The sequence below is a fragment of the Lonchura striata genome, chromosome 6, assembly GCF_050655825.1.
Source record: "Lonchura striata isolate lonStrDom1 chromosome 6, ASM5065582v1, whole genome shotgun sequence".
NCBI lineage: Eukaryota > Metazoa > Chordata > Aves > Passeriformes > Estrildidae > Lonchura > Lonchura striata.
Window position 1 is genome coordinate 24,769,801 of NC_140708.1, and position 26,723 is coordinate 24,796,523.

The 26,723-nt window shown below is 39.0% G+C and overlaps 1 protein-coding gene and 1 long non-coding RNA gene across 2 annotated transcripts in view; both read left to right on the plus strand.

The window, feature by feature from the left end:
- The window catches only part of HECTD2 (HECT domain E3 ubiquitin protein ligase 2), a 33,175-nt gene extending 29,798 nt beyond the window's left edge, over positions 1-3,377 (plus strand). Inside the window, exon 21 of the mRNA XM_021539523.3 lies at positions 838-3,377. Within this exon, the coding sequence (XP_021395198.3) occupies positions 838-958 (121 nt within the window). The 3' untranslated portion in view covers positions 959-3,377. The remainder of the gene's footprint in view (positions 1-837) is intronic.
- Positions 3,378-4,149: 772 nt separating this feature from the next.
- LOC146767055 (uncharacterized) lies at positions 4,150-26,723 on the plus strand. The gene is made up of 4 exons (XR_014956143.1): positions 4,150-19,700; positions 23,274-23,353; positions 24,293-24,328; positions 25,671-26,723. It is a non-coding gene; the product is annotated as an uncharacterized LOC146767055 (long non-coding RNA).

The window sequence follows — 26,723 nt, forward strand, 5'->3', positions numbered from 1 at the left end:
TCACATAAGTAAATATGTGTGTCCAACTGTAATACATTTTTGAGTGTGTTTTCCAAATGGCAGGTTGAGCTTCAGCTCATTGTCTTTCTCCTGTCTCCCCCCAAAGTTATCAGCTATAGGACAAGTATATATCCTCAGCTGTGTCCTCCATGTCACTTGAGAATTTAAATGGCAAGAAGTTCCTGTAGCTTTTTATTACCTGTGGCTCATCAAATTAATCCATTCTAGTGAGAAACAAAGTTTCCAGTGTTTCAGTCAGGCATTCCTTAGCCATATCTGCAGTACATATATTCAAGCTCTCTCTCAGAAGAAACTTGGAACTGGAAGTGTTGGTATAGCTGAATTTTCAGTCAGTTCTTCAGAGCTCCCCACTGAAGTCTGTAAGGACTTGTTTTACCAGGCTGAGCCCTGAGTTCTGTATCCTCACAGACACAGAACTGTGGTTCTTCCAGGTGTGGCTGTACCTACTGCAGAACCCACCTGCCTTTTCCATGTTGTGGATTCTTACTATACCCAGATTTTGTGTTACGACAAGTTGTGTGGTACCTGGAGTTTCCAAAATCTGGAAGGAGATGTTTCCAATTCTGAAAAAAAAAAAAAAAAATTAAGAGGAAGAAAAGAGTTGCAGGCAAAAAAATTAGTCTGAGGTACTTATGACCAGCAGTGATGTTACTTGCATTCAACAGAACTTGAACCAACATTGTGATAAATGTTTCTTTTATAGGATTTCTTATTTAAGAAATGTTTAACTGAAAATGTATAGGCAATTGGCAGCATTCTGGTTCTGTGGCATTATTCTTAAATGTGTTTTGCTGGGTGTTTTTAAAATCATTTTAGGTTACCTGTGGCCCATACCTGCTTCAACCAGCTTTGTCTCCCTCCTTACAAGAACAAGAAGGAACTGAAGCAAAAGTTAATAATTGGAATTTCAAATGCAGAGGGGTTTGGTCTGGAATAAGATTAAATACTCCAAGAACAGCATTTTTATGTAGCATTCACTCTCTTCTGATTGTGCCTTTAAGCTTTTCATTGTTACGTCTCTTGATACTGTGCCAGTTTTATCGCATTTAGATTTTTTTTTTAAATTAAAAATTAAGTGTATGGTTTTTTCCTGAATGGCAATACATTTGCTGCTTGCTTTGTCACAGAAAGTAGCTTTCTTTGTACAAACAGCTCATCTGTTTGATAAATGGAACCCACCTAAGACAACTCCCAAGTGTTAGGTTTTTCTTAATAGCACTTTATCATTAATCATAATTCCTTTCCATCAAGGTATCCCACTGGGAGAAAAAATACACATTATTTCTCTATTGGTTAATTCCAGTGGCAGAAAAAATCTAACATCAGCATGTAGCCTTTTTTTTTTTTCACAAAGGCAAATAGGAATTTTAGTCTTTATAAAATGTATGTAGTTTTATTATTCTGGTTTTCCTGCTTGGTGAAACCAGCTGTCTAAGAAGTATGTAAATAACTGCCTGTGAAGAAATAGGATTTTGATAGTGCCATTTACTGCTAAAAATTTATTTTTTATGAATAAGAGGTTTTAGATGTTGTATATTCAGCTTTTACACTTGACTGTACAAGAATGTTAAAAGGTATTTTTTCAGCTTGAGGGGATTCAAGTTCCCACTATAAGTATTAAGGAATTTGTATGTTCATTCTTAACAGCAAACTAGCCAGAGCTACTGTAGCATTATAGTAAACAAAACTAGATGTTTAAAATAAATTCCACATCTGGTGAAATGCTTTAGGAAGAGAATTATATTCACAACTCGTGGAAAACTGATATAGTGTATCATGATATCCTTTTTTTGCAGCAACTTTGTTGAAAGTCTTAAATAAGCTGTGACAAAAGTGAATACAGTAACATTTCTGAAGAATGTTGCAACTTTCATTAACTTGGAGACCAGCATTTGAAAATGTTTTGTGTTTTTCACTGCACAAACTCTGTGAAAAGAATTCTTGGTATGTCTGATCTGAGTTAGTAGATTAGCAGCTGGGGAAAAAATTGTTCTAAAATACTGAAATGATTGTAAGTCTGGGTTTTATTCATTAAATGGAAAGAATCTATCAGCATGCAGTATAATAGTTTTAAATATGGACAGCTACTGTGTGTTCTGTAGATTTTTCTTTCAGCTGAATAAGGCCCAGATCATTTGAAGCACTTTGGCATCGAATTTGTCAGCTTTCCCCCTTGACTTCTGCTGGGGCATGGATACATATCTACCTTGTAGTGTCTGTACTCAAATACTGTATGAGTCTTCTTTCTTTCTCTGTATTATTTACATACAATCAACAGATTTAGAAATTATTAACAAATTAATCTGTCTAATTCATGCTTTCAAAGCTGTTCTGGATATTCTTCAGTAGTTAAGTGTAAATTTTACTTTTTTTATTTCTCCTAGAAAATTTACTGGTGATTTTACTGTTTTATTAAGGCAGAGATAAATATTAGGATATTTTAGAATATTTGACACTTCATTCATAGTGTTATCATTGAAACCAGTACTGAAATTTCCACTGGCTTTAGCCTGGAACTATGCTAGGTTAGCACAAAGCGTGCTAAAAGCAGCACTGAAAAAAAAAAAAACAACTGCATTTTTACATTGTATCTCCCAAATGGAGATTTTAAAATAAATTTTAACTTGCAGGATTTCAGATGTTGAGAAATACATTAAGCTTTCACTGTTGCACTGAATGAACTAGATAGCTGCAAGCAATGTTAAATTTCTAACACCTGAATGTGGCTGCAAGTAGGAAACCCAGAAAGAAAGACCTACTGCCTTTCCTCTCTTTGTAGAATTGGATTAATGAAAGGTTGGCTTATGAATAAATAGCTATACAGTCTGAAAACATGGCAAATTAGCCAAAATATTTTTTAAGGCTTAAACCTGCTTTTAATAACTATTTATCTACTATTGTTAAAATAAAAGCTTTATCTTTTCTCCTTTTCACTGAATTGCACTTTGCCTTCTGTTCAGTTTTATTTATTGAAGCTTTTTTTGAAATAATGTGTAATATTACCTCAGAATTCTAAAAATGCTATTGTATTTGCATCAGTTTTTAAATAAGATTGTCATTCAAAGACATTTTATATATTTCCTGATGTTGATAAATTAAATAGTAAATTTTGTATTTGTTAAATGAAAGCATTACACTGTATTTATGAAATAAGACTGATAATTTAAAAAAAATTATTCAATGGTGTTTTGTTGTTCTTGTGTCTTGCCCTGTAACCCAGCAAATCTTTTTTTACCTCCATCATTGTTTTGTACTATACAAAAGAAATCTTGTTTGTATAAACTTGTTCACTACTAAGTATCTATTTTTATGTATCAAAATGGTCTGGTCATTAAATCAAATATTTCAAATGCTGACACCTCACTTGTATAATTTCAGATTTCCAGAATTGGTCATAATGGGTTTGAAACTATGATCAACCTCTCTTCTTTTGGTTTATTTTTCTCTTGAGAAGTTTTCATTACCATAACAATTCTGCTAAAACATTGCGTCGTTCACTGAGAGGAAACTAAGTTCCAACAACCCAAAATGCACCAAGACTTATATTTCATATTTACAGTCAAAATTACAGGTGTTCTGGTGCATGCCATGGTGTAATAATGCTGTAAAATAGCACAGGTGCTCAGCATGGATCCAGCAACTGGAGTTGTTCCATGTGGAGAAGAGAAGCTTTGGGGACTTGTATTTGCAGCCTTCCAGGACCTTAAGGGGGCTCATGAAAAGGAGGGACAGGGACTTTTTGTATTGGCAGGTAGCAGCAGGACAAGGAGAAGTGGTTTTACACTGAAAGAGGGCAGCTTTAGATGAGATGTTAGAAAGAAGTTCTTTATTCAGAGGATGGTGAAGCACTGGAACAGGTTGTCCAGAGAAGTTGTGGATGCCCCATCCCTGGAAGTGGTCAAGGCCAGCCTGAGGAGCCTGATGCAGTGAATGGCATCCCTGCCCATGGCTGGGGGTGGAACTTTGTGATCTCTAAGGCCCCTTCCAACCCATTCATGGTTCTGTGATTCAAACTTAATTTTCCTTTTTTTTTTTTTTTAACTACCTCCGTTGCAAGATTACTTGGAAGTGCAAGGCCACAAGCTGTTGTACATTTTTCTGCCTAATTTGAACAGTAAAATCAGGATGGACAGGTAACAAGAACTAAAATCAGGATGGAAAGGTAACAAGAGCATCGTGCTTTCTCATGGACAGAGGTCCTGATCACAGAGCTGTTACCTTTGTACCACTCAAGCTACCTACAGATGGCAGCAAAGATGGAGATTGAAACGATGTAATTAGAGGTCAGACTTTCCTCTTAGGTAACAGTAGATTTATAAATGCACATAATGAAGAAAAAAGTAAATGTCTTAAAAATTTATATTGTAAATCGCAAATTTGCAAAGTCAGCAAATATAAATTGACTTATAGCAAACAAATATGGAGAAAGGAGAAGCAGCTTCTTGGCTCTAGTGCTGGGTTTTGAAAATGTCCTCTCTTTTCATTAAGAGTTCCTAATGTGGCTTTGGATAAAATGAAAGACTCTGCCAAAACCTCTGGCAGGAGATTGGTTATATGTGTTCTCTGACCAGTCAATAGCCTCAAGACTGGTATTTGGAAAGAGGTTAGAAAGCCTGGCTTGCCTTGTCCTGTTTCAGCTAGGCAGCTAGGAACCAGAAGGCTGGCACTGTGGCTTAAAATTGAAATGCTTTATTTCCTTTTGATTTTTTTGGCCAAAAGTGGTGAGATTCCTTCTCTGTAGTAGTAGTTGGTGTTGGTACTGGTTGACTTGCTCCAGAAGCAAATCTAATACCCATTGTTAATCTTCATAGCTGTGGTATTTAATGTGCTTTCAGAGCTCCTTCTTGAAAAAATGAAAATATCTGAAAGGTCCCTCAATGCCTCTGGTTTCATGTCCTGACTGTCAAAAAATAATATCTTTTTTCTCCTAAAGCCCCTAGTTTTCTTTCAAGAAATTTAAGTAATTTTTCACTCTGGTTCTTTTTTTTTTTTTTTTTGGGTTGGGGGGGGGGGGCAGTGGGGGTGGTCTGTACTGGTCTATGTGTTGTTGAAGTTCCTTGCAGTTCTAAATATTCATGTGTATAAGAAAATAATGAGGTGGCCTGGACTGCCACAGTAGTTTCACTTGTGTTAGAAATGTTCTAATTAATAGTGAAGTAGGTTTTGTTGTTAATTTAATGAGCAAAAATGGCCCCCAGTGATCTGCACCTTCCAAATTGTTAATTAATTTCTTACTGAATTCTTTGAACCCCAATGCCTTTATCTAAAACATAAGGTCAAGGAGGATGGAGAGATTTTGTTCTGATGGTCTTGGGAAGCAGTTGCTCATTAGACTCTGGAAAGGTGGGAGAAGTTCACATAAGCTGGGCAGACTAAGTTCAGTTCTGGGCTCTTCTGCAGTACTAGAGTTAATAATAGAGTTAACTAATACCTGTATGCATTATGAAAGGATATACCAATGAATATCTTGTGTTTTGTGTTCTGCTACAGCAAGGCTTCATTTACCATTTTTCTATTTGGCATCAATTTAATGATTTGGTACTTGTAGTGAGTGAGACTTACTTTTTGATGCAGTATTTTCTTCCCATGAGAGGGGTTCTAGATTCTGTAGATATATGATGTTCAGGTTTAATTTAAGGGCTTCTTGTTTATTTGCTGATTTAACTCTATAACATGATTTCTTGTTAACCAGGAGAGATGGATTGTTCTCACAGAGTCATTAGTTATCTTCTTACCAGGATCTCTGGCTGTTACCATACTATGGATAAGAACAGTCCAGCCTCCACTGGCATTACCAGAACAGAACTATTTGTAGCTATGTTATGTAATTCAAACATGTTGTCGAAGGGTGAGTTTACTCAGTGTACATTCAATCTCTGCTCTAGCAGAGAGCTAGAACATTAATTTCTTTTGCTATTTGTTTTGTGTCAATACTGTGGAAGTCAAGAGCCATGTTTTGTCCTCTGGAAAAATCAATCCAGCTGGATATAAAGCAACTAAAGCACAGTCATTTTTGAAAGCCACGGAGTTTAATCTCAAACGTGTGGGTCTTGGTTTTGGTTGTCTTCTGGTGAATTTATGAACCTCACATTCCTGGTTTCCAAAGACTGTGTACTGCTTGCAGCTTTTAATAGTTGGCCTTGATTAGTGGTAATGTGCCACACTGAGAAGAGAAAGCACTTAATTTTGTCACCTTGCTCAACTACTTTTTCTTGATTCCAAGATAGAAATGTATCTTGCCCAGATTTTTGAAAACCCTGACAAGACATGTTTTGTATATTAAATGCATATTCATTCTTTATTAATAGAAATTTTTTTACCATAACAGATAAATGTGGCCTGTGTAAAATAGAGGTGAGTACAGTAGCAGAATAGAAGAAATTTACTTCCTTAGCATTTTGATAGAATTGCTTTTTATTTGGAGAAATCTAATTTTATTTCCTTAGCTGATGAGGTTAAATTTTTCTAGGGTAGAATATTTTAGAGAGTTTAAGAACTGAAAATATTTTCTTTAATTCAATAACGGTGTTAGATAAAGCTAAAACTTGAGTAAAGTATATTACTTTCCTACTTGCACCTCTGTGCACTGCTTATTGCATTGTCTGATTGTACTGATACCACTAAAGTGTTCTTCATCATTTTTCTTTTGAAATTCCAACATTTCTGGCAACTTTTATAATGAAAGAAAAGCTTTCCCAAACATTGAAAGCAGTCAGTATTCATTCAAACTGAAAGTTTTAAATAACAGACTTTTTTTCCTGTTGCATATAAGCAAGCTCATTGCATTTTGTTTTGAGTGGTTTTATTTAGGATCCAGAATTTATTCAATATAGCATTTCTGCACATTGATTGAAATGCATTAAGCTGTTACATCAAATGGCACATACTGGAAGGTGAAAACTCTCCTTCCAGTAGCTTGTACTACTGCAAGTTACTGCAAATATATGGAAAGGATTCCAAGTTAATAATTGTTTTGTTTGCTTTGTTAGTTGCTAGATAGGGGCTGAAATCTGGGGTATTACCACCAAGCTGTGTTTGGATTACCAGGGGATGTTTGCTTGCTTCCTATTGATCGTCTCCCAGCGATGCTGGCCCAATTGCTACTGGGGATGGGTTTCAAGCCCTTACAGGGGGTGTTTTAAAGTATTTCTGATACTGACTATTAAATGCCCATTAATTCTTCCTTTCAGAAAGGGAAGTCATTTTCTTCAGCAGCCTATGATCTTGGCCAAGAGCTTTCAGGTACACAACTAAAATCTCAATTAAATTAGTTTAGAAAATGTTTTCTTTTCCTATACCGGATTTTTAACATAAAGCATCTTACAGTCAAAGGTGTTGAGGCAACATGAACAGCTGTGTCTTCTGTTCCTCATTCCCTTGTTGGTTTTGTGCAAACTGCTGTAAGCATGTAACAAAAACATGGGAGTTTTGTTAGGAATACGTTTTTACATGAAAGTGATAGTACTGGAATTTTTTTATCTCTTTGCTTACATCCTCATGTGGTAGCTGTAGTTTTGTATGGTTTTCATTTCTAACTGTTGGCAGTGGGTACACTGCAGCTGGGGATCTGAAGGTGTAATTGCTTGCCTCATTTTCCACATCATTATTCAAAAGAAAAAAAAATATCTTTCTGTGTTTCTCTTCCCTCTTCAGGGCACCTAGACACATCAAGGCTTTTCTATTTTATGTACAAAGGTAGTCTCACTTTATCTTTTGCCCTTGAATTTCTTCTAAATTTATTTGTTGCTGGCTTTATTAGTAGGGCTTATTAATTCTATGTGACATAAGCACAGCTGCTATGCTTAATCATACATTCAGTTAGCATTTTCATACTTGTAGGTGTACTGGGAAGATGAAATTGCTACTTTCATGCAGCACAACCAATCCTTGATTAATTTCTCCTGTCATTACTTATAGCAACAATCTGCATTCTTTGTATAGTTCTGCTGCCTTTCACCATGTTGAAGATCTGCTGTCATTCATAATACAGTAGATATGTAATTGTAGAATGATAAAGAAATAGAGGCTTTCACTTTGAATTTTCCTAGAAAATCATCCCATTGGCCATTTCTTCTAGGTTTTTGGTTTTTTCTTCACTAAATATCGGATTTTATTTTGTATTTTCTCAAAACACAGGGGAATTTAACAGTCATTTTAGAATTGAGAGTTGTCACTTGCACTCATGAAATTTTTTGCTTATCTGTCCTTATCCTAGCTACAAGCCTCTATTTGCAGCACAACTTCATAAATCAAAGTGATTCTAATATTAAGGAAGAATACATAAAGCTGCTGAAAAAGGATGACTTTTGTCTCTAGGGTGCAACTTGTAAATGTGTCTCTGCCTCTTAAGAAGAAAAAGAAAGGCAGATTAAAAGCAATGGGTTCAAGGTGGTGGCAGAGAGAAGTGGAGAGAATTGCTGTGCTGTTCTCTCATTTTTGAGGAACTAGACAGATGCTACATATTGAAGATATCCTGGGACAAAAATCCCTGAGGGATAACACTACAAGCTTCAGATCAGTCATTGTATCTCAATCTGCTCTTCCTTTTTGTTGCCACGAGCTTATTATTTGAATTACCTTGGGGATGTTTGCTTTTTTCTCTACTGACCTTGTCATAGCCATGCTTAACTAATTTCTATTAGTTGTGGGTTTTCCTGCTTTGAGTGTCAGAATTGAGCAAGTGAGCCCCACTTAGGAGGTGAGAAAGAAGCCAGGGCTTGTCTTGGACCAAATGAAATCCCAGCCTTTTCAACAATGTGTAGAAAGCTAAAGAGTTTGCCAGCATCTGTCTCAAGTCTGTCTAGAGGGACCCGTTTTTAAGCTATCCTGATCAATGCTGTGGGAGCCCTTGTTTGCTGAGCCAGCAGAGGCTCAGCAGGGCTTGGCAGTGCAGCAAGGCAGCTCCAGCCCTTGCCTCCAGCTCTGAATGCTTCCCAGTTTTTCACTTTGAAGTCATTGCCACTTGTTTGTGTCACTCAGTCAGTGAAGGCTAGATCACAGCTGAGGCTCACTGGGTACCTTGGCTCTGTATTCCATTCATGATTTCTCAATCTTTTTCAAACAAATTTTACTAGGAATTGATATGTGGAGGTGAGCAAATAAATTTGAAATGTAGGCCTGTTACCAAATTGATAGGATTAGTAGGTCAAATACCAGCCATTTATTTTGAAGAAAATAAATTATTAAAAAAAAACCATCATCTGTCTGCCTTTTTGAGGTTTCATTTGCTCATGCTTTGTAGTATGTGTCCACAGAGCTGTCCTGTAAAATACCCTAAATGCAAAACCCTGGAGTGCTAAATTTCTGCCATTAGCATTCTTCCCTTAGGTACATATAGGTATCACTGTTATTACTTCACTCAATCTGAATCCCAGTTTCTTTTCAGGTCAAGGGCCAAAGGAGAAAACCAGGAAGCAGGAAATGCTTATGTTTTGGATGGATCAGGTACTATACCAGCTGGTTGGTGACTTCTCTTGAGTTTTTTAAATCAAGACAGTTTTGGAAATGTGCAACATTGATATCATTGCTTCATTTGTCTCAATTATTGAAGATTAAAAGACAAAACATCTGCACCAAACACCATCTTAGAGTTTTTTATTGGTAATAGCAAAGAATTTTTCAGATAGCTCATCAAACCTAAAAGCAGTGATATAAAAATATTGTAGACATTTATTGTTAAGATCAGAGTTTCATCACAATTGTTGAATATTACCAGTCCAAAGCAGTTAACTAAATTAGTCTCATATTATCTTAACATGCTGGGCATTATATGTCCATTATAGCTTGTAAAACTGGGTAATTGCCTTTCCTATCTCCCCCACTATTTTGGCATAGGCAGAATATGAAGACAGAACCAGAGAAAATACCAAACCACATGTTGGCATCTTGCATATAAGGAGAAAATATTTGTTCATTTTTATGTATGTAAGGGCAGGTTTTTGGATTTGGATTTTGTTTCAGTGAATTTATTGGCAGAGTTCCCAGACTGCCCTAAAGCAGGGCACAGGCTGGCTATGGCTGAAGGAAATAAAACACCAAGGTAACTCTGGGGCAATGTTCTACTTTGTAACTGCTCCTGACTTTCAGCATTATATCTAGCCAGAAGTGTAAGTGCTTATTTCACCAATTACTTACTTTTGTAGCAAAGGTGTCTGATTTTTGCAGTAAGATAAATACAGATATATATACAATATACATCAGAAATTACATTATATAAATAGAGCATCCATAAAGTACAGCTACGGGCTTTTTCAAACCTATAGTAATTATTTCTTGTGCATTCAGACCCTACTGGAGTTTTTCATTTGATCCACAGTTGCTGATAAAATTTAATGGCTAATTTCAACTGATGAGCTTTGTGGGGAGAAATACTTGATTTACAAAGTGAGGAAGGTGTCATGCTTTTGCATCTGTCCCATTCAACACTCAGGTGGTCACAGCATTTACAAATGAGAGGGGGGAATTGACATTCTGAAGGCAGGACTTGAATTTTTGTTGTCAGTAACCCTTGAGTTCATAAATCTGTGGTTTGAATCAGGCAGAAGGAGGCTGGTCCTCTCCTCTTCCAGGTGAGCACACTGAGTCACTCCTAGAGAACAGGGTTCTCCCACCATCATGAGTGCTGCATGAGCTTTTAACTTCTGCAGTTGCTCTTGTTAAACATCTCCAAGTGGAATAAAAGCTTCATTCCTGCTTCAGTGGGAACCATGGCCTTCTACTTCCTCACCTCAGGAAAGTAAAACAGCCCCCACTGTACTTTTATTTTATCTTGGCACCCCACCTGGAGTACTTTGTCCAGGTGTGAGGGTCCCAACACAAGAAGGACATTGATCTGTTGGAGCAAGTCCCGAGAAGGGCCACTAAGTTGATCTCAAGCCTGGAGCATCTTTCCTATGAAGACAGGCTGAGAGAGTTGGGACTGTTCAACCTGGAGAAGAGAAGGTGCCAGGAACACCTTACAGTACCTGAGGGGCTACAAAGCAGGTGGAGAGGGACCTTTGACAAAGGTATGAGGTGATAGGACAAGAGGAAATGGCCTTAAGCTGAGGGAGGAAAGGTTAGATTAGATACTGGGGAGAAATTCTTCACTGTGAAGGTGGTGAGACACTGGAACGGGATGCCCAGAGAAGCTGTGGGCTCCCCTTCCCTGGAGATGTCCAAGACTGGGCTACATGGGGCTGTAAGTAACCTGGTCTAGTGGAAGGTGTCCCTGCCCATGTCAAGGAGTTTGGAACTAGATGATTTTTAAGGTCCTTTTCAACCTAAGCCATTCTATGATTGTGTGGTTTAATAACAATCTTTGTTTCCTGTAAAGCTTATGATTTGTTAGCCGAACCAAATATTAATCATGCTCAGGAGTCGTGCCTGAAGCCTTCCTTCCTACTCACAAGCCAGGTGTGAACCATGGAAAAAAGGGGATGAGAATGGGAAAGTATTCTGGGAAGTCTGAGAAATCTAAAAACTAAATTACTATTCTTCTGTAAGTCTCAGTATGCAATTTTCCTGAGCAATGTGCAAAAATAACAAGCCAGGAATACTTTATTTGCTGAAAATACAGAGAATACTGTGAAAACCATCCTGGAAAATTGTCCAGTTACTACATAGAACTAACTTCTTTTTTTATTATTGAACTCTGAAAATTACATGTTTTATCCTAATATCAGCACTACAATCTCCAGGCTGTGTTTAGCCTTCAAGCCTTCATTGACCTCTGAACAAGCCTGGACTCTGAAGCACTGAAAGGATTCTTTTCTCTGGAGTTGCTGCCTTCTCTCTGGGGAGCTCTGGTGTCAGGTCAGGCTGCGAGCTCAATAGGGAACCTCTGCAGGGAACCTCTGCCTCACACACTCATTCTCCCTTCATATCAGGTGTGGGATTTATTTCCTCATGCCAGTTTGCTTTCTTGTGTGAGAGAAAGAGGCCTTATCACCAATTCTTACTGTTACTTTTTAATATTCAAGCCCACATCCCACACTGCATAGTAATTCTGTGTGAACAAGCAAGATTTAAAGCGTCCTAAAATTTCCACTTCTATAAAATATGGGGGGATTTGTATATATGATTTTTTAGTGGGTATTTGCAAGAGCCATAACAGCCAGTGAAAATTTATGAATGCTTTCTAGGCCATTTCTTCTGCAAAACTCTCTACTCGGTTGCAGATAATTGAGAAAAAAAACTTTGATTGTTTTTTTGCAGATTTTGTTAGTTGAAAAGTCTTTGCATTTCAAGTGCTGGAAGAGGGCCTGCCTATGGCACTTTGAAACTCCATCACTGAACTGTTTTGACTGTTTTGCACAAAATCATGTTTAGATTTGAACCCCACCTAGATTTCATGACTTTTGGTTCTCTGTTCTACTCATTAGCTGGGGCTTTTTTCATGTGGGTAAGTGAAATACAGAAAGCTTTGAAAAATACTATCTTGAAAAATATGCATTTGGACCTTCAATGAGACTTTGATTTTTTAATATGCTGAAAAATTCTAAGCCGAAAACAATCCATTTTTATTATAAAGCTTTGAGCAGTTTTGCAAAGATAGGTGTTGAAAATGCTGTGTCATTTGCATTATGGAGCATATCATGTTAAAGTATTTATTCAAGCCCATGAAAATGTTCACTGATTTGAGAAGGCTTTGGATGGATCCCATACTTGCCAACTTGTAAAAATGCTGTCATTACAGAACTCAAGTTTTGACTGTAGAAATTTCAGTTTTGCAACTTGATTGGCAGACTTTAATACAACTATTTATATACTCACTGGTTTACAAAATATGTTCCCCAACCTTAACAACTTCATCATTCTTTCCTTATTTATGGAAATCAGAACTTTGTGCATAGAATTGAAATCTGCACAATTAAAAGGCATATTTCAATTTTTATTTTCTAATATTTCTCCATTTTATCAAACTTGGATGTTTTGCAAATGTTTATATAAAGCATAGAGCACACCAAAACCACAGAAAGCTGTTATCCCCTCTGTATTTTCCTAAATTGCCTTATTATTAATTTACTTCTTATAAATCCTTGAAACACAAGTACTTTCAGTTTTAATTGAGGTTGTTGTTTTCAGGTAAATAGCATTCCTCTAGGTTTTCCTCTCTGCCTTGAAGTACTATTGCACCAAATACTATGCATATTTCTCAAGGAACCTCTCAATTTTTAGTGAACTGATTTTTGTCAAGACAAGGAAAGTAGATTGAAATGGGCTTATAACTCTCCAGTCTGTGGGAGAGACCATAATCAGCTGCAGGAACACTGTGGTTCTGAATATACTATGAAGAAAAAAGAAAAGCATCATGAGCACTTTCGTGTCTGTTTCCCATGGGTATTTATGCAGCATACATTTAAAAATTATTATATGCATCCTATTTATTTCAGAATTAATAGTATCATAAATTAGCTGTTCAAATTCTGTGTTTGGGCTTAACTGTGCCTATTCATTTTCCATCCTGGTATAGATGAAATTGTGCCAGAGGTGAGTTTGACCATTCCATTCCCTTCCAGGACTCTGCATCACTTGGTGCAGTTGCCTTGAGGATGTGGCTGCTGCAGGGAGTAGAGACCTGGCACTGATCTGCAGGCAGTGCCTTCCTTACAAACACTCTCTTGCAAAACTATTGACCACTTTTGAATGTTTAGTTTGGAATGATGAGGGTGAAGGAATAAAGTAAATCATTGTCCAGAATGTTTAACCTTTGCAGTTTCTGCAGGTAGGTGTTTGTGTTGGTGTCTCAACATGGGTTTGTATAACTCATCACCTTTAATGTCATCAAAATCACATTTTGGAAATACTTCAAAGACAACAACAGAAATAGACTACTCTTCCAGTCTAACTGTTTTTTTTATTTATTCTGAAATAGTTGGGTGTTTGTCCCCTAATCACTTGATCTGTTGCTGTTTTTCCCTCTGTTTCAATAGATGAGGTGTTTGCCAGTTGTCCACTAAAGTTGTTAAAGAATTTTGTGTCAATCCAAGGCAAGAAATGTTGTTGATAAGTTGGCACAGAGTTCATGTGGAGAGCTTGCTGGAGTAATGTATATTGTCAGCACCAAGAGCTGTGGCTCAGAGTATTAGCAGAAAGACATCTATTCAAACAAGCAGGGCCATCCTCCATCCTAAAGGTGCAAGTTCACACTAGGCAGGAATCTGCCCCCAAGGCTTTATCTCCACATAAATCCTTGCTTCAGTGTGATGGAGTGTTTGCCCAAAAGAGTGCTGACATTTTAGGATGTTAAAAAAAATATCTGTTCTTAAAACTCTGAAAGTATTTCCTCTGCAGGAATATACACAGTCTTGTGTTATAAATCTTTTAACCATTGTTAAATGTTTTCTTTAATTCAAATTCACCACCTAATTACCTCTACCTTTAAAATATAATAATGCATTCTTGAAGCACAGTAGAGCTTTCACTTAATGCTGGGATTTGTGCATTGGGGACATCAGACTACTTAGAGTGTAACCTGGTGTCTGGCACTCTCTCTCTAAAGCTGGCTTTGTGGGCTCTGGACCCACCAGTGGTCTGGTTCATCATCAGGAGCTTTCTCCTGGCAGAGGCTGTGCCTTCAGTCCCAGTCCTACAGTTCCACAGAAGTGTTCAAATGGAACTATAGTTTAATTTGTCTTTATTTAATTTAGCTTTGTTAAAGGTGAGCTCTCTCTTCTTCAAGGGTGAAATTGCTGATTTTGAGAAGGAGATAATTCCCCTTGATTATGCTCTTTCAAGTTTTCTGGTAACAGTCCACAGAGGAGGGTCCCAACATTGCTTCTCCAGGATGGAGCCAAAGCCTGTTTGTGAGCTGGACTGGATTTGCAGCTGAAGGAACAGCTTCTTGTGCCAAGGCTATCAGCCTGCCCTCTCAGTAACAAGGCTCTGGGGTAGTGTGCTAGCATGACTTGGCAATCACAGGCGTGCTTCAGGCAAGCAAAAAGCTGTTTCAAACTACTCTTGAGCACCTTTCCAATACTCTCACTGTCATGTCTCATTGCAGACTTCTCTTAAAGGTGAGCACAGCAGCTTGCGAAGAGATGGGGAATGAAGCAAAAGGAACCAGAGTTTATGGTTTTTTTACCTAAAATTTCTAACTTAGTGAATTTAGGTTTGCACTAGACCTTGTCTGTGACAGCAACTGCCTCTGAGCCTCCATGAGCAAAGGTTATTTGGCTGAGCCCACTCCTCAAGGCTCACACTCTTCTTTCAGCTGTAGTCAGACTTCTGAACATGAACAGACAGATGAAAAGGAAATGGCAGACAAGGTAAAGTATCCCATTCTTTCCCCATGCATTCCCAAGTCCTGTGTTGTTACCAGTTCAGTAAGACAGTGAGTGATCACAGGATTCAGAAGATTACAAAAGCCAATTCATCTATGAGGTGCCAGGAAACCAACCAAACAAGTAAAAAAGCCCAAACAAACAAAAAACCCCACCAAAACTACCAAATGGAAATGGTTCATCTGCCACCTGAGCCACAGCACATCGCAGGAGTCTGCTCACCCCTCTGGTGCCAGTTTACTGCTGAGGGCAGAGCATCAGCATCTCGAGCAGCTGATGGCAAGAGGCAGCATCTCATGCAAACTGTAAGGTCATGAATACAGCAATAAATCTGCAAGGATTTCGGCAGCAAGGCCTATCCTGTTTCCCTAAGGCTGGTCATGTTGCTAAATCTGATCTGAAAGCTATGTATCTGTTGTAAATTATCCTTTCGTAAGCCCTTTTCCAGCCTCCACAAACTTTCTGCAAAACCAGATGGGGATTTAATCACTGTTCTGCTTTTTCAAGCTTTCCTCAGGATTAGTATTATAAAAATCAAATAGGAAAGTAATGAAAGTCCATCTTCTTGGCAAGGTATGTCTCTGGGGAATATTCAGCTAATGCCAAGATTAAATTCAAAGCTGATACATGCGTGATAAGTCTAGATAATACAATTTACAAAATTATATCATATTTTAAACTCAGGCTCTGATACATTTTGTGTGTCTGCCTTCACTGGGAGATGAGTCTCTTGTGAACCACTGAGGTACCAAAGTCCTTCTTCCCACCAGCTAGACACTCTACGTGGTTATGTCAAACTAGCAGCCCATTAAATTCCCACCTAGGAACAGTAGGCTGTTACATCCACTGCTATATTGGGACTGGCAGTTGGTTACTGATGTCTCTAATACTTGCATCTCAGCTCGCATTTTATGAATAAAGATACAAATCTAGCTCTGAATGTAACTCATTTCCTGCTATTAGGCATAAATATGTTTGTGGGAACTTAGATGACAATGTTCATTCCCGTTGCAGGTGTCTTTAATGAGTAGCCATATAAAGATACAAAGGTAATTATCTTTCCTATCTTGCAGTACTTCACTGAAGTGCATTTGCAAGATACCAAAAGAATGTTTTGTAAAACTGTTCCGTTAGAACAACAGTAATGAATGTTCAAGGTGAGTTCCCATTCAAATATGAATTTGCTGATTTGCAGAAGGAATGATTCCTCTGGAAATCATTATGTAAGGTCCAAATGATAATGTATTGCTTTATAAGTAGACTTCTAAGGCTTGTGGCAGAAATCTATAGCCCAAATACAGGTTTAGATAAAAAGAACAAGTAACAATTCTTGATAAAATTCTTTAGACTTCACATTATAATTTCTGTGGGTCTCTTTCTATAAAATTCAGGCTTAATTTTTGTATTCTGTGAGATTTTTCCATATATTTATTATCATGTTTAGGTTTCTTTTAATATTTTTCCTGTTCTTTTTTTCTTCTCACAGACAGTCATACACCTTGGAGAGTAAGTGCAAGTGATTTGTGATGAAGGAATTGGCCTGAAGCCCCAGAGATCTGTAAGGGATTTACAAGGCACATTGGCCATGGAGCCTGGCTCTGGGCAGAGCTTGCTGGCTCCACACCATCCCTCCCTGCCAGCCAGGAGGTGCTGGAGCAGTCCTGGTCAAGCCTGGGGCACCATGCTGTTCCTGGTGTGACCACAGCTGGTGCCCACCCAGCCTTAGGCAGCGTCCCCAGCATCCCACAGGCCTGTTTGTCTGGGAGCAGACCCACAGCTCCTGGGGCAGCTGTCACCTCCAGCAGCTGGAGCCTGCACACAGCAGCACCCCCACCTTCAGGAGAGCGTGGGGGCCCTTTGGCTCTGTCCCTTTCCCAGGAACTCAGCCCAACCACAGCAGTGTCCCGCTCACTCTCCACAGCTCTTTCCAAGGCTCCAGTGATGCTCTTCCCATCTCATTGCAGCTCCCGGACAACTCCTCCAGATGATGCCTGAGTAACCGGAGGCAGCCACAGACCTCTCTCTATAAGGTTAATGTGATTATTTTGCTTTTTGGGTTTGGTATAGCCAACTCATTCCCTGAGTTGCATAGTTTGTGTGTGAGATGGTTTTTGCAAACACTGGTGTGCTTTGTTACTGCTCTGGTTTGAAAACCAATAGCCTTTACCTGGGAACTATGGTATGTTGTCAATTTTCTCAAATGAGGGTGCAACAATATTGGTAATTATTGACCCTACAGTACACCAGATGACCTCCCTATGCTTCAGTTTTTCCATATAAAAAAGTGAGAGCAGTGCAGGCTTTTATAAAAGCTTCTAATACTGAAGGACAGCAGACTCTGGCTGCCTTTTTGCTTGCTGACTGGTCACCAGAGCTAACCTTCCCAAAAACATTACTTCTGGATGGAGATGATTATTTGTTTCAAGAATGTCTGTGTATCTGAAAGGAATAATAATACACTGAGCAGAATTAAGATAATGCTGAACTTAGAGCAAACATAGCTGAGATTTCAGCTATGAGATTTCAGTGAGACTGTGTTGATGCCAGAATAAACACTCTAGTTTTGCTTTGGCCTTCCTTTGGAAAAACTAGCTGCACACACATAGCTGCCAGCTTCTGTTGGCTGAGTTGACACACTTTTAAAAACACATATTTAACTCAGCCAGTGATTACCACAGACTTGCTTTGCCTTTATATGGTTGTTTCATGTTTCTCTGCATCTTGCTCAGCCTACTCCCAAAAATGTCATCGCAGCCTAAGAAACAAACTTTGTGTTTCTGGGCATCCTTTGCAATTTCTTGAAAGAATGTGGCACTGATGCTTTTATGCTTGAGGGGTGCTAAACCCACGACTTCTAGTCGGTTGTTGAAAGCTGGTAGCATCAATAAAGAATTATGCTAATAAGTATTAGAGCAGCCCACTTTCCCTCACAAGAAATATGTTGTTCTTGATCACCTTCCCCCAAGATTGATCCATATTCATCTCCTTTAAAAGTATTATTAAAACATCAGACTTCATTTATGCATGGAATCATTATTTACCAAAATCTTCACCATATTTAAGCAGAAGGGTGCTCATATTTCCAAATAAAGTTTTCCCCAGGAAAATAGTCTCCAGGACTATTAGTGTTGCACTGGCAGATTAAGTGCAGCCAGTGCATCTATATATGATGGTTGTTTTTGCTACAACAAACATAATCTCAGGACTCTGCATGTTTCTTCATGCAGAGGGCAAATAGGATAATGTCATGAATCTGTGAGACAGCACAGTAATACCACAAACTTGCAGCCAGCCTCAACTTCTTTGATTCCTAGGTCAAAGCAAGGCGCCAGGGTGCTCAAGTGCTGCTCTAATATACTAAGAAAAAGAAGGTTGTCACATTTCAGAACTATTTCATGCAGAAATATTTCATATATGGCACAGGATTTTGTCAGGAGTTGTATTTCTCCCATAACCAGACAAGTCGTCTCTGCTTTCTGCTGCAGAGGTCACAAGGAATGTTTACAGCTTTATTACCACCTACTTACATGCCTACGTCAGCTTTTTGAGTGCCATACCCTAAAATCCAAGTTTACATGTGCTTTTGAACCAGATGGAATTGAAGCACTATGTATGTGTTAACACAATTTGGTGGTAGCTGTTAATTTACTGAAAGCAGAGGTTCTTCATTCTGCTGGAATGGCAGAATGGCATCTCCATCAGAGTATGAAATTTGCTGCAGGGCTTCAGAGATCCTGTAACATTTTGGTGATGCCTAGGGACCCGGTGCCTGAGCTAGAGGAGCTCATGCTTTCCGTCCTGGGAATAAAGTCAGCACCTAATTATAAAAAAAAAAAACAAAAACATAAAATTGAACCAGTGACACTTATTTCCAGCCTCTAAAACCACAGAAGAGCTTTCACTGCTGACTGTCTTTTGAATTAATGATAATTGGATTTAAATGTCATAATACTTTGCTAATAGGATAGCAGGAGAAATCTGTGTCAAACAAAGTGTATCGAGGTGAATACTGACATTCACAGTGGCAACAAACCTCTTAAAAAAACTGGCATTAAAGAGAAACTGTCAGGGGGGTCATTTTTTGGAAGGACAATCTGAGGTGGTGTTTTTGAAAAACAAAGCCCAAGGCAATGGTGACATGCCTCAGGTTTATCTAAAGAGGGTCAGGATGGGGATGGGGAGGAAGTACACAGGGCACACAGGAAAACTGCCAAGTGCCTGACCTTGCTCTTTGTCCTGAAGCAGGAGGATCAGCCTTCAGAAGTCTAGGAAATCCTGCCACAATTGAAGAGAAATGGTTTTACTGAGCTTCCAGACAAAACCTTTGTAAATCTGCATATTGGAAGAAACAATAAGAATAATGGACCAAAAAGGTGTACCTAGTGTTTCCCTTCACCTTCCCAGATGCAAAGCAAGGTATGACAGGGCACTTTCAGATTCCCATTTGTCAAAGTACTACCTAGAAGAGACTTTGGAAGCTCAGTGTGAACTAAAGTTCTCTATTGCATAGCTGTAGTTCTCCACATCTGAGCTCTGTAGCACTTTCAGCATAAGCTGCATATTAATAAATGGTACTACTGTATTGGGGAAAGGAGGGAGAAGAGGGAATGAGAATACCAGTGCCTTTACATCCCAGCTCCAGCAAGCAAAACTAACTGATTTTGCAAACAGCCTTCATTGCTCTAAATTCATCCTAGAAGAGCTGAGGCAGAGGTCTGATTTCAACAGCACCTGCAAACTAAATGAGAACAGACTCTGCTGTTGATTGTTCTGTCCCATCATGAATTCTCCAAATCAGCCCATCAGACATTTATTAATTAGGATCATTATAGAGTAAATATCTTTATTTAGTAAAACATGAAAAGTGCTTTGGCAATCCCATTTTAGGTCTAATCTAGACCTATCATTAGAGTAAACTTCCATTGAAATTCCATTGAATTTTTGTTGATCATTTTTGTGGGTTTTTTAACTTGAAAGGTGCTCAGAGTACAGAATTTTTTAGTGAATTGGATCCAAGAGTCATTTCATCATACTCAAGGCAGATGTTATCAGGAAGGATCATTTGTATTGGCAGTCCTTCAAAAGTTACCCTCTAACTGTGCTCAAATCAGGTGAGTGCCAGAGAACTCCTACTTGATTCTGGCCATGGCTTCAGAGCCTGCAGCCATGCAAGCTAGAAGACTGTTAAATTTTAACAGATGTTACAGTTTCTATCTGATCTATTAAACTTGGGTAACATCTGATTGGTAAATACATATTTTTAGACATCTGCACATTAGTAAACACATGGAGGCTGATCAAAAAATGTCATCTCCCCTAGGGCTTAAATGCAACATTTTTAGTACAAAATTTGAATGATTTCATCTTTAATGGATTGTAAGATGCTGGTGCATTTTGAAAAATTACATTTTGAAAAACCTTATAAGTTAGCAATTATTTTTCTTTTTCATCTCCTCTCCACTCCTCTCCTCGAAGGAATGAAAAATTTTAAAAGAACACCAAAACCAATCATTTTGTACAAGTTTTGAGTCACTCTTTTAACTCTGTGCTGGGCAGGTGACCCACTGTTCATCAATCCAGGAAACTGGTACAGACTCTGCCCATCATCAGATTAAGATTAAAAAAGAAATGGCTGTGTTTCTTTGCACTTCTTTTACAAAATGAACTCTGTGAGTGAATCACTTAAACAAAGCATCTGTCCCAGCAAATAATATTGGTATTTAATTTACTCACAGTGTGTATTTTAAAATTTGCTCACGTGAGAGAGCGAGTTGGGCCCTTTCTGCACTCTTGTGCCAGGGCTGCTGCAGCCTCTCCAGGCACTTTGTCCTGGGGGCTGGGGACCCTGGGGGTGGGGAGGAAGGGATCTGGGACTCCCTGCAATTGTAACTGCCAGAAACGCTCCTTGTATTTCTCTTTGTGTGTCTGTGACATCTTTGTTTGGTTTTCTGCTAAACAAAGCTGAGTTGAAGGGTAGAGGGGAAGGCTGGTGAGGTGCCTTGGGCATTTCTGAGCCCTGGTTATTGCAGATTCAGAGGTCTGTTCCAGAGTGCTCTGAGGCACTGGCAAGGCACAGCTTTGCTTTCTGTGGGGAGGTGGATCTACCATGCAGTCCCATCTCGTGGGAAGGTCTCTTGATTAGGGTCAAAGGCACACATAAATTACAAATGGCATCTGGAATCACATAAATTACAAATGGAATCTTCCCCATATATAGAAAGGAGTAACATACCAGAGGGAGCAAGATCTTTTCATATGAGTTAGCTCAACTCTAAGATTTTTCTTATAGAAAAGAAAGGTCAAACATACTTGGTGGTTTTAGCCAACTTACTTTTACTTCTTTTCATTTTGAAAAGATTTAGCACATATTTAATATGGCTCTGTAAAGCTGAGAATCCTCTTTCCCTGATATCTCAAATCTTCCTTCCTGAGCATCAATTTTCTGAAACACATCACTTTGTCTAGCTTGTCACTGACTGAACATTAGTTATTCTAAAAATGCCCTCTTTGTGTCGAAAAGGATTTGGTCTGGCTGCCTGACAGAAGGCTGCAAGAACCAGCCCCCAGCTCTCTCTTAGTCTGTCTCACATCAGTGTGGAGCCTTGGCTGTCACTACCCAGCCATCCTGCAGATAATGTTGACAAGCTGTACCACCTTCACTTCTGAAAATTGCCACAGTCAAAGGGAAGGAAGGGAAGGATTTTCTGCTTTTCACAGAAGCTGAACATGCAGCAAAATGGGTGCTGTCACCTGAATGTTTGCAGCACACTACAGCTGGACAAGAGGCTGCACGGACCCAGTGAGCAAGATAAAAGTCTGAAGTGAGGCAGGCTCTTCAGGCACTCTGTTCATGTGCCACACACGGCAGGCACTGGCAGCTGTCCCAGTGACACAGTGAGCTAGAAATTGTGCTGCTCAGGTGCTTGTGCTCTGAGCTAGCTTGGAATACAAAAGGTCTTCCTGAGCTCCAGTTCTGTGCCCTTCATCCTGACCATCCTCTGTAGTCAGACTGAAGTAAGCACATCTTCCACAAATTTACAAGTATTACCGAAGTTGGGCATCATGGTTATAGCTGTACTTTGGGAGAATTTTTCTTAAGAACTTTTTAAAACCTCAGCTTAAGAGATACACCAATACTTTCTCCCTGCAAAGACCAGTCCTGCAGGGCAACCCATGGAGAAATATTGCTCATATAGGGCTTTCTTTTGCTATATTTACATTTTCAAATATTTTTTTATTTCTTTAAAAATATATTTATGGTGTTCAAAAAGCATATGCACTGGTCTTCTCACTGGAGGATTTTTCTACCTGGTGACAATGCTATGCAAAATAATATATTCTGCATTTTTTTTTCATTTTCTGAGGCCAGAAGAATGTAATGAAAATCATGACCTGAAAGATGCACCAAGATACTTAAATTCACTGGGACATAGATCCCATTCAGGAATGTGTTTTGTGAAGTATAAGAATATGCTTCGTATAGAATAAACCATTAGCTAAAAGACCCTCCTCCTGTTTAAAGCCATCCCCCTTTGTCCCATCACTATATTTAGAATAAAATCTAATTTGATTTTAAAGTTGGTATTGTTGGAATGTCCACAACAGTCCTTATCAAATTGCTGCAGCAAGTCAAATGGTCAAAACTTTGCGATTAACTTCAAGCATTTATAATCAGCTCCTATTTCTTGAATCTTGTCCCACAGATAAATTTCTGGTCTTTCTATTCTCATATTTCTGGTCTCTGTGTAGGTATTGAAGAACCACAAGAGGTGGATATTGGCAGGGACCTCTGGAAGCTGTCAAATCCAATTCCTCTGCTCAGAGCAGCTGCAGCCAGGGCTGGTGTCCAGGGCTCTCTGCCTGGTCCAGCTTTGAATATCTTCAAGGGTGAATACTCCAGAATCTCTCTGGGTAATCTGTTGCAGTGTTTCACTACACCCCAATGAAAAAGTGTTCTCTTATGTTTAAGGGGAATTTTCTATGTTCCAGGTTTTGTCCATTGCCTCTGGTCCTGTCACTGCAGAGGAGAGTCTGATTCGTTCTTCTTTCCTTCTCACCACAACTGTCAGGTATGTATCAACAATAATGCAGTGTTCAGTTAATTATTCCCTGTGACCTCAAATTCTTTTTAGAACTCATTTCTTTCCCTTTCAATGACTGCTGCCTGACTTCTCCAAGTTTGGACAAATTCATTCCCATTTGCAAAAGTACACCAATCATTCATCGTGTCAGCTTGTGCAGGTTGAATTATAGTAGTGAATTGTCCTCTTTACAGTTTGCCAGTTTTCCATCTTCCTGGTAAATTGTCATAAATGAATTCAAACTTTTTTCTGTGTTTGAGATTTGCTGAAGTGGTTCAAATGGGGGACCATAGAAAACTTGCTGAACTCTTGTTCTGAAATCCATGTTCCTAGTGTAACAAGGGAGAATAGTGAGAATGGAAAGAGGCAGAGGAAGAAGGGACGCTGTTTGAATGACTGAATGTGGTGAGAGGCTTGGAAGTTCATAATTTTCAGTCATTCTTATTTGGTGATTCTAGACCAAGAGCAGATTTTACTTGCAAGATCTGGCAATGAGATAGTTACAACTTTTTAGAACAGCTTTGTTATTCAAAAGAGAGATTAAGATAGAAATGAATTGACAGTCTACCCACAGTTGCACTTTACAATTCATAATGCAGTACATGAACAGAACAGTCTATTCTATAAGCTTGCTAAGGTTCCACAGATCTATAGATCTGTAATAGACAGGCCAGTGACTCAAGGAAATCCTGCTAAAAGATGCTGTAGTCATGGCTCACGAAAGCCCACTGAAGTCACGACCAATGACTATGAGTCACGTCACTGTGAGCACCATGCCCCTCATCCTGCACCAGGCTTTTATCTGGTTTCTTTCCTCTTAGTGGGAACTTGAAAAATGCCTCACCTCCCAGGAAGCTTGGTAACTGCTGATATGCAACCTTAGGTTGTTGAACTCAGTCTGAACCCAGTTTATTTTTATTTCTGCAGAGAGGACATGAATTCTCATTCTGACACCAGATCTGAGTAAGCAGATGCACCCCGTGTGATCACACGTGTTCTATTGGAGGAGGCAGCAGCTCCAGCACTTCCTCCCAGCCCTCTGTTCCTATATATATATTCCTGCATGGCACGGATAGGTTTGCATGGCACGTAGGAAAAGGATTGCATGCCCTGGGGAAAAGTGTGTAGGAGGGAATTCTTCTCAGACAGCATAGAGTCTGCAGTTGACAGCTGAGAACGGCCCTCCATTGATTAGCCACCTTTGTAGCAGTATTTTCAGTGGGATTCTCTGTTGCTTCTGTTTCTCTCATAAAAAACAAAACTGCGTATTTACCACAGAGACTGTCAGGAGCTGTATTAAACAAAAGCACACTTTAGAAAAACCACTAATTTTAGAATGATCATAAATATTTATACCAGACAGACCATAAACAGCACCTTAGAGACCATACTCTGTTTATATAAATCCCTCCTAATTTAGAAAATGTTGCATTGATAGACTGAGACAGCCATAGCCAACAAATGCATATTTGAGAAAAGTGCTATACAGTCTCCTGTGACCAAAATTTCCTCATTCATATAGTATTCAGCTTTTGTTTCTGGTTAAACCTACTAACATGAGTTGCATGCCATATTTTTTTATAACACTGCATTCATTGTGAATTTTCAGGTTAGAAAGTTTGCTCAGGCCCAGAGATTATAGCTGGCAGCAAACAGAGAGGTCCTCCAGCCCTGCGTCCAGTCGTGCCCAGTTTCTGGCCCAGGCTGGGGGTCCCTCGGTGGGCACAGGGCTCTGGGCACCAGGGACCACACAGGGCAGGAGGGTGGGCACGCTGCAGCCCCACCCTCCTGAGCTGCTGCAGGTTATTCATTTACAGCATTCAAAGAACTACTGGGATTGTACATGGCTCAAAAGCACTGCTGTAACCAAACCCATTGGTCTGCTGAATGCAGATGAGGAAGAGCCTGGTTTGCAGCTGTGTTTTACAGTGCCCTGCTCCTGTCACTGTCTGATTCCACAGGTCCAGCAGAAAGCAGGAATCATAAAGGTAGTGGAGGATGGCAGGGCAAATACGCCTTACAACTGGATTGATTTAGAGTTGTTGAGAAATCATCATGCTAGAAATTATTTCTCTAAGTGTTTCTAAACTTCTATCTTGGTCTTAGGCCATATAAATCTCATTATCTGCCCAGAAGAGATGATTATCTCTGGAAATATGTTCTGCCATCCACAGGTTATAATTGCAGATGGAAGCTACTTTCAGGTCTTTTTAGCACAAAAAGGTATAATTAAATGTTAGTTCTGTACAGAAGCTGTGTATACCAGAAAACCACTCTCCTCATAATCTTTCCATTTCATTTTCAGATTGCAGTGGATTGTGCAGCAGGGCTATCCACTTAAAAATCATCTTTTATTATCACAGAGTAAAGCCTGTGACTGTCATTTTCTGATCAAAAGGAGGGGTTACCCATCTGTGATCAGGTTCGAAGTTCTTGGATATGGGAAGTAAGGGAGTTGCTGAGTTTCAGAGTCTTCACCCAAGCTGCTCCTGGCAAAGGCATTGGATTCCCCAGGGATAATGAAGCCACATTTCCCAATACAAAAGTATTATGAAACTAATATTTCCTATCCTGGTGCAGAAAACAGGAACCCAGTTGACCCAAAACCTTGTTAATGAGAAGTTATTTGTCAAATTTATCTGTCCCATTAAGATAGTTCAGTATTTTATGCACTTTTTTATGCACATTATTGTACTTTTTTTCCCTGAGTTTGAGCCCAGTTTCCTGAAATAAAAGCAATTTCGTACAAAATGGGAAGGTATGATGTGGGGAACAGTAGCTGAGGCTTTGTGCACACAAATACCACTGCTGCATCTAGTTTTAGTAGCATGGACTGTGGGAAAGGGCAGCCCTTCTAGAAGGATTTATAAGTTTATATGACGGAGGCAAAGTGCAACAGAGCTACAGTGTATTCTGCCTTTTTGATATCCTCATCCTCTGATATCCAGATTATGTTCCACTGTCCTTGGCCATGCTCTGTGCCTTAATATCATGATAGTTTAACAACATTCTGAGCAAATTTACTTAATTAACCCAAATAAAGCCAAATTCTGCTGGTTTTGGTGGTTTGTTGAATCTGCATTTTTAACAGAACGTTTATTCTTGTGTTTTGCCCATCTGCTAGACCTCTCTTTTTGCTTTTTAACTTCATTACTCATTGTTGCTGCTGTGCACATAAATCAGTGATGGCATCATATGGTTTTGACTGCAACTTTTCCAAATGTAACGGCTTTATATGGAATAAATTGAAGTTACTGGGTGGAATAATAGAAGCAGTTTGGAGAACTACCCACAAAGATGCTTCTCAGGAAGCAATGAGGCTAGCATAGGGTTGTAATAAAGCACTTCTTGAATGCTA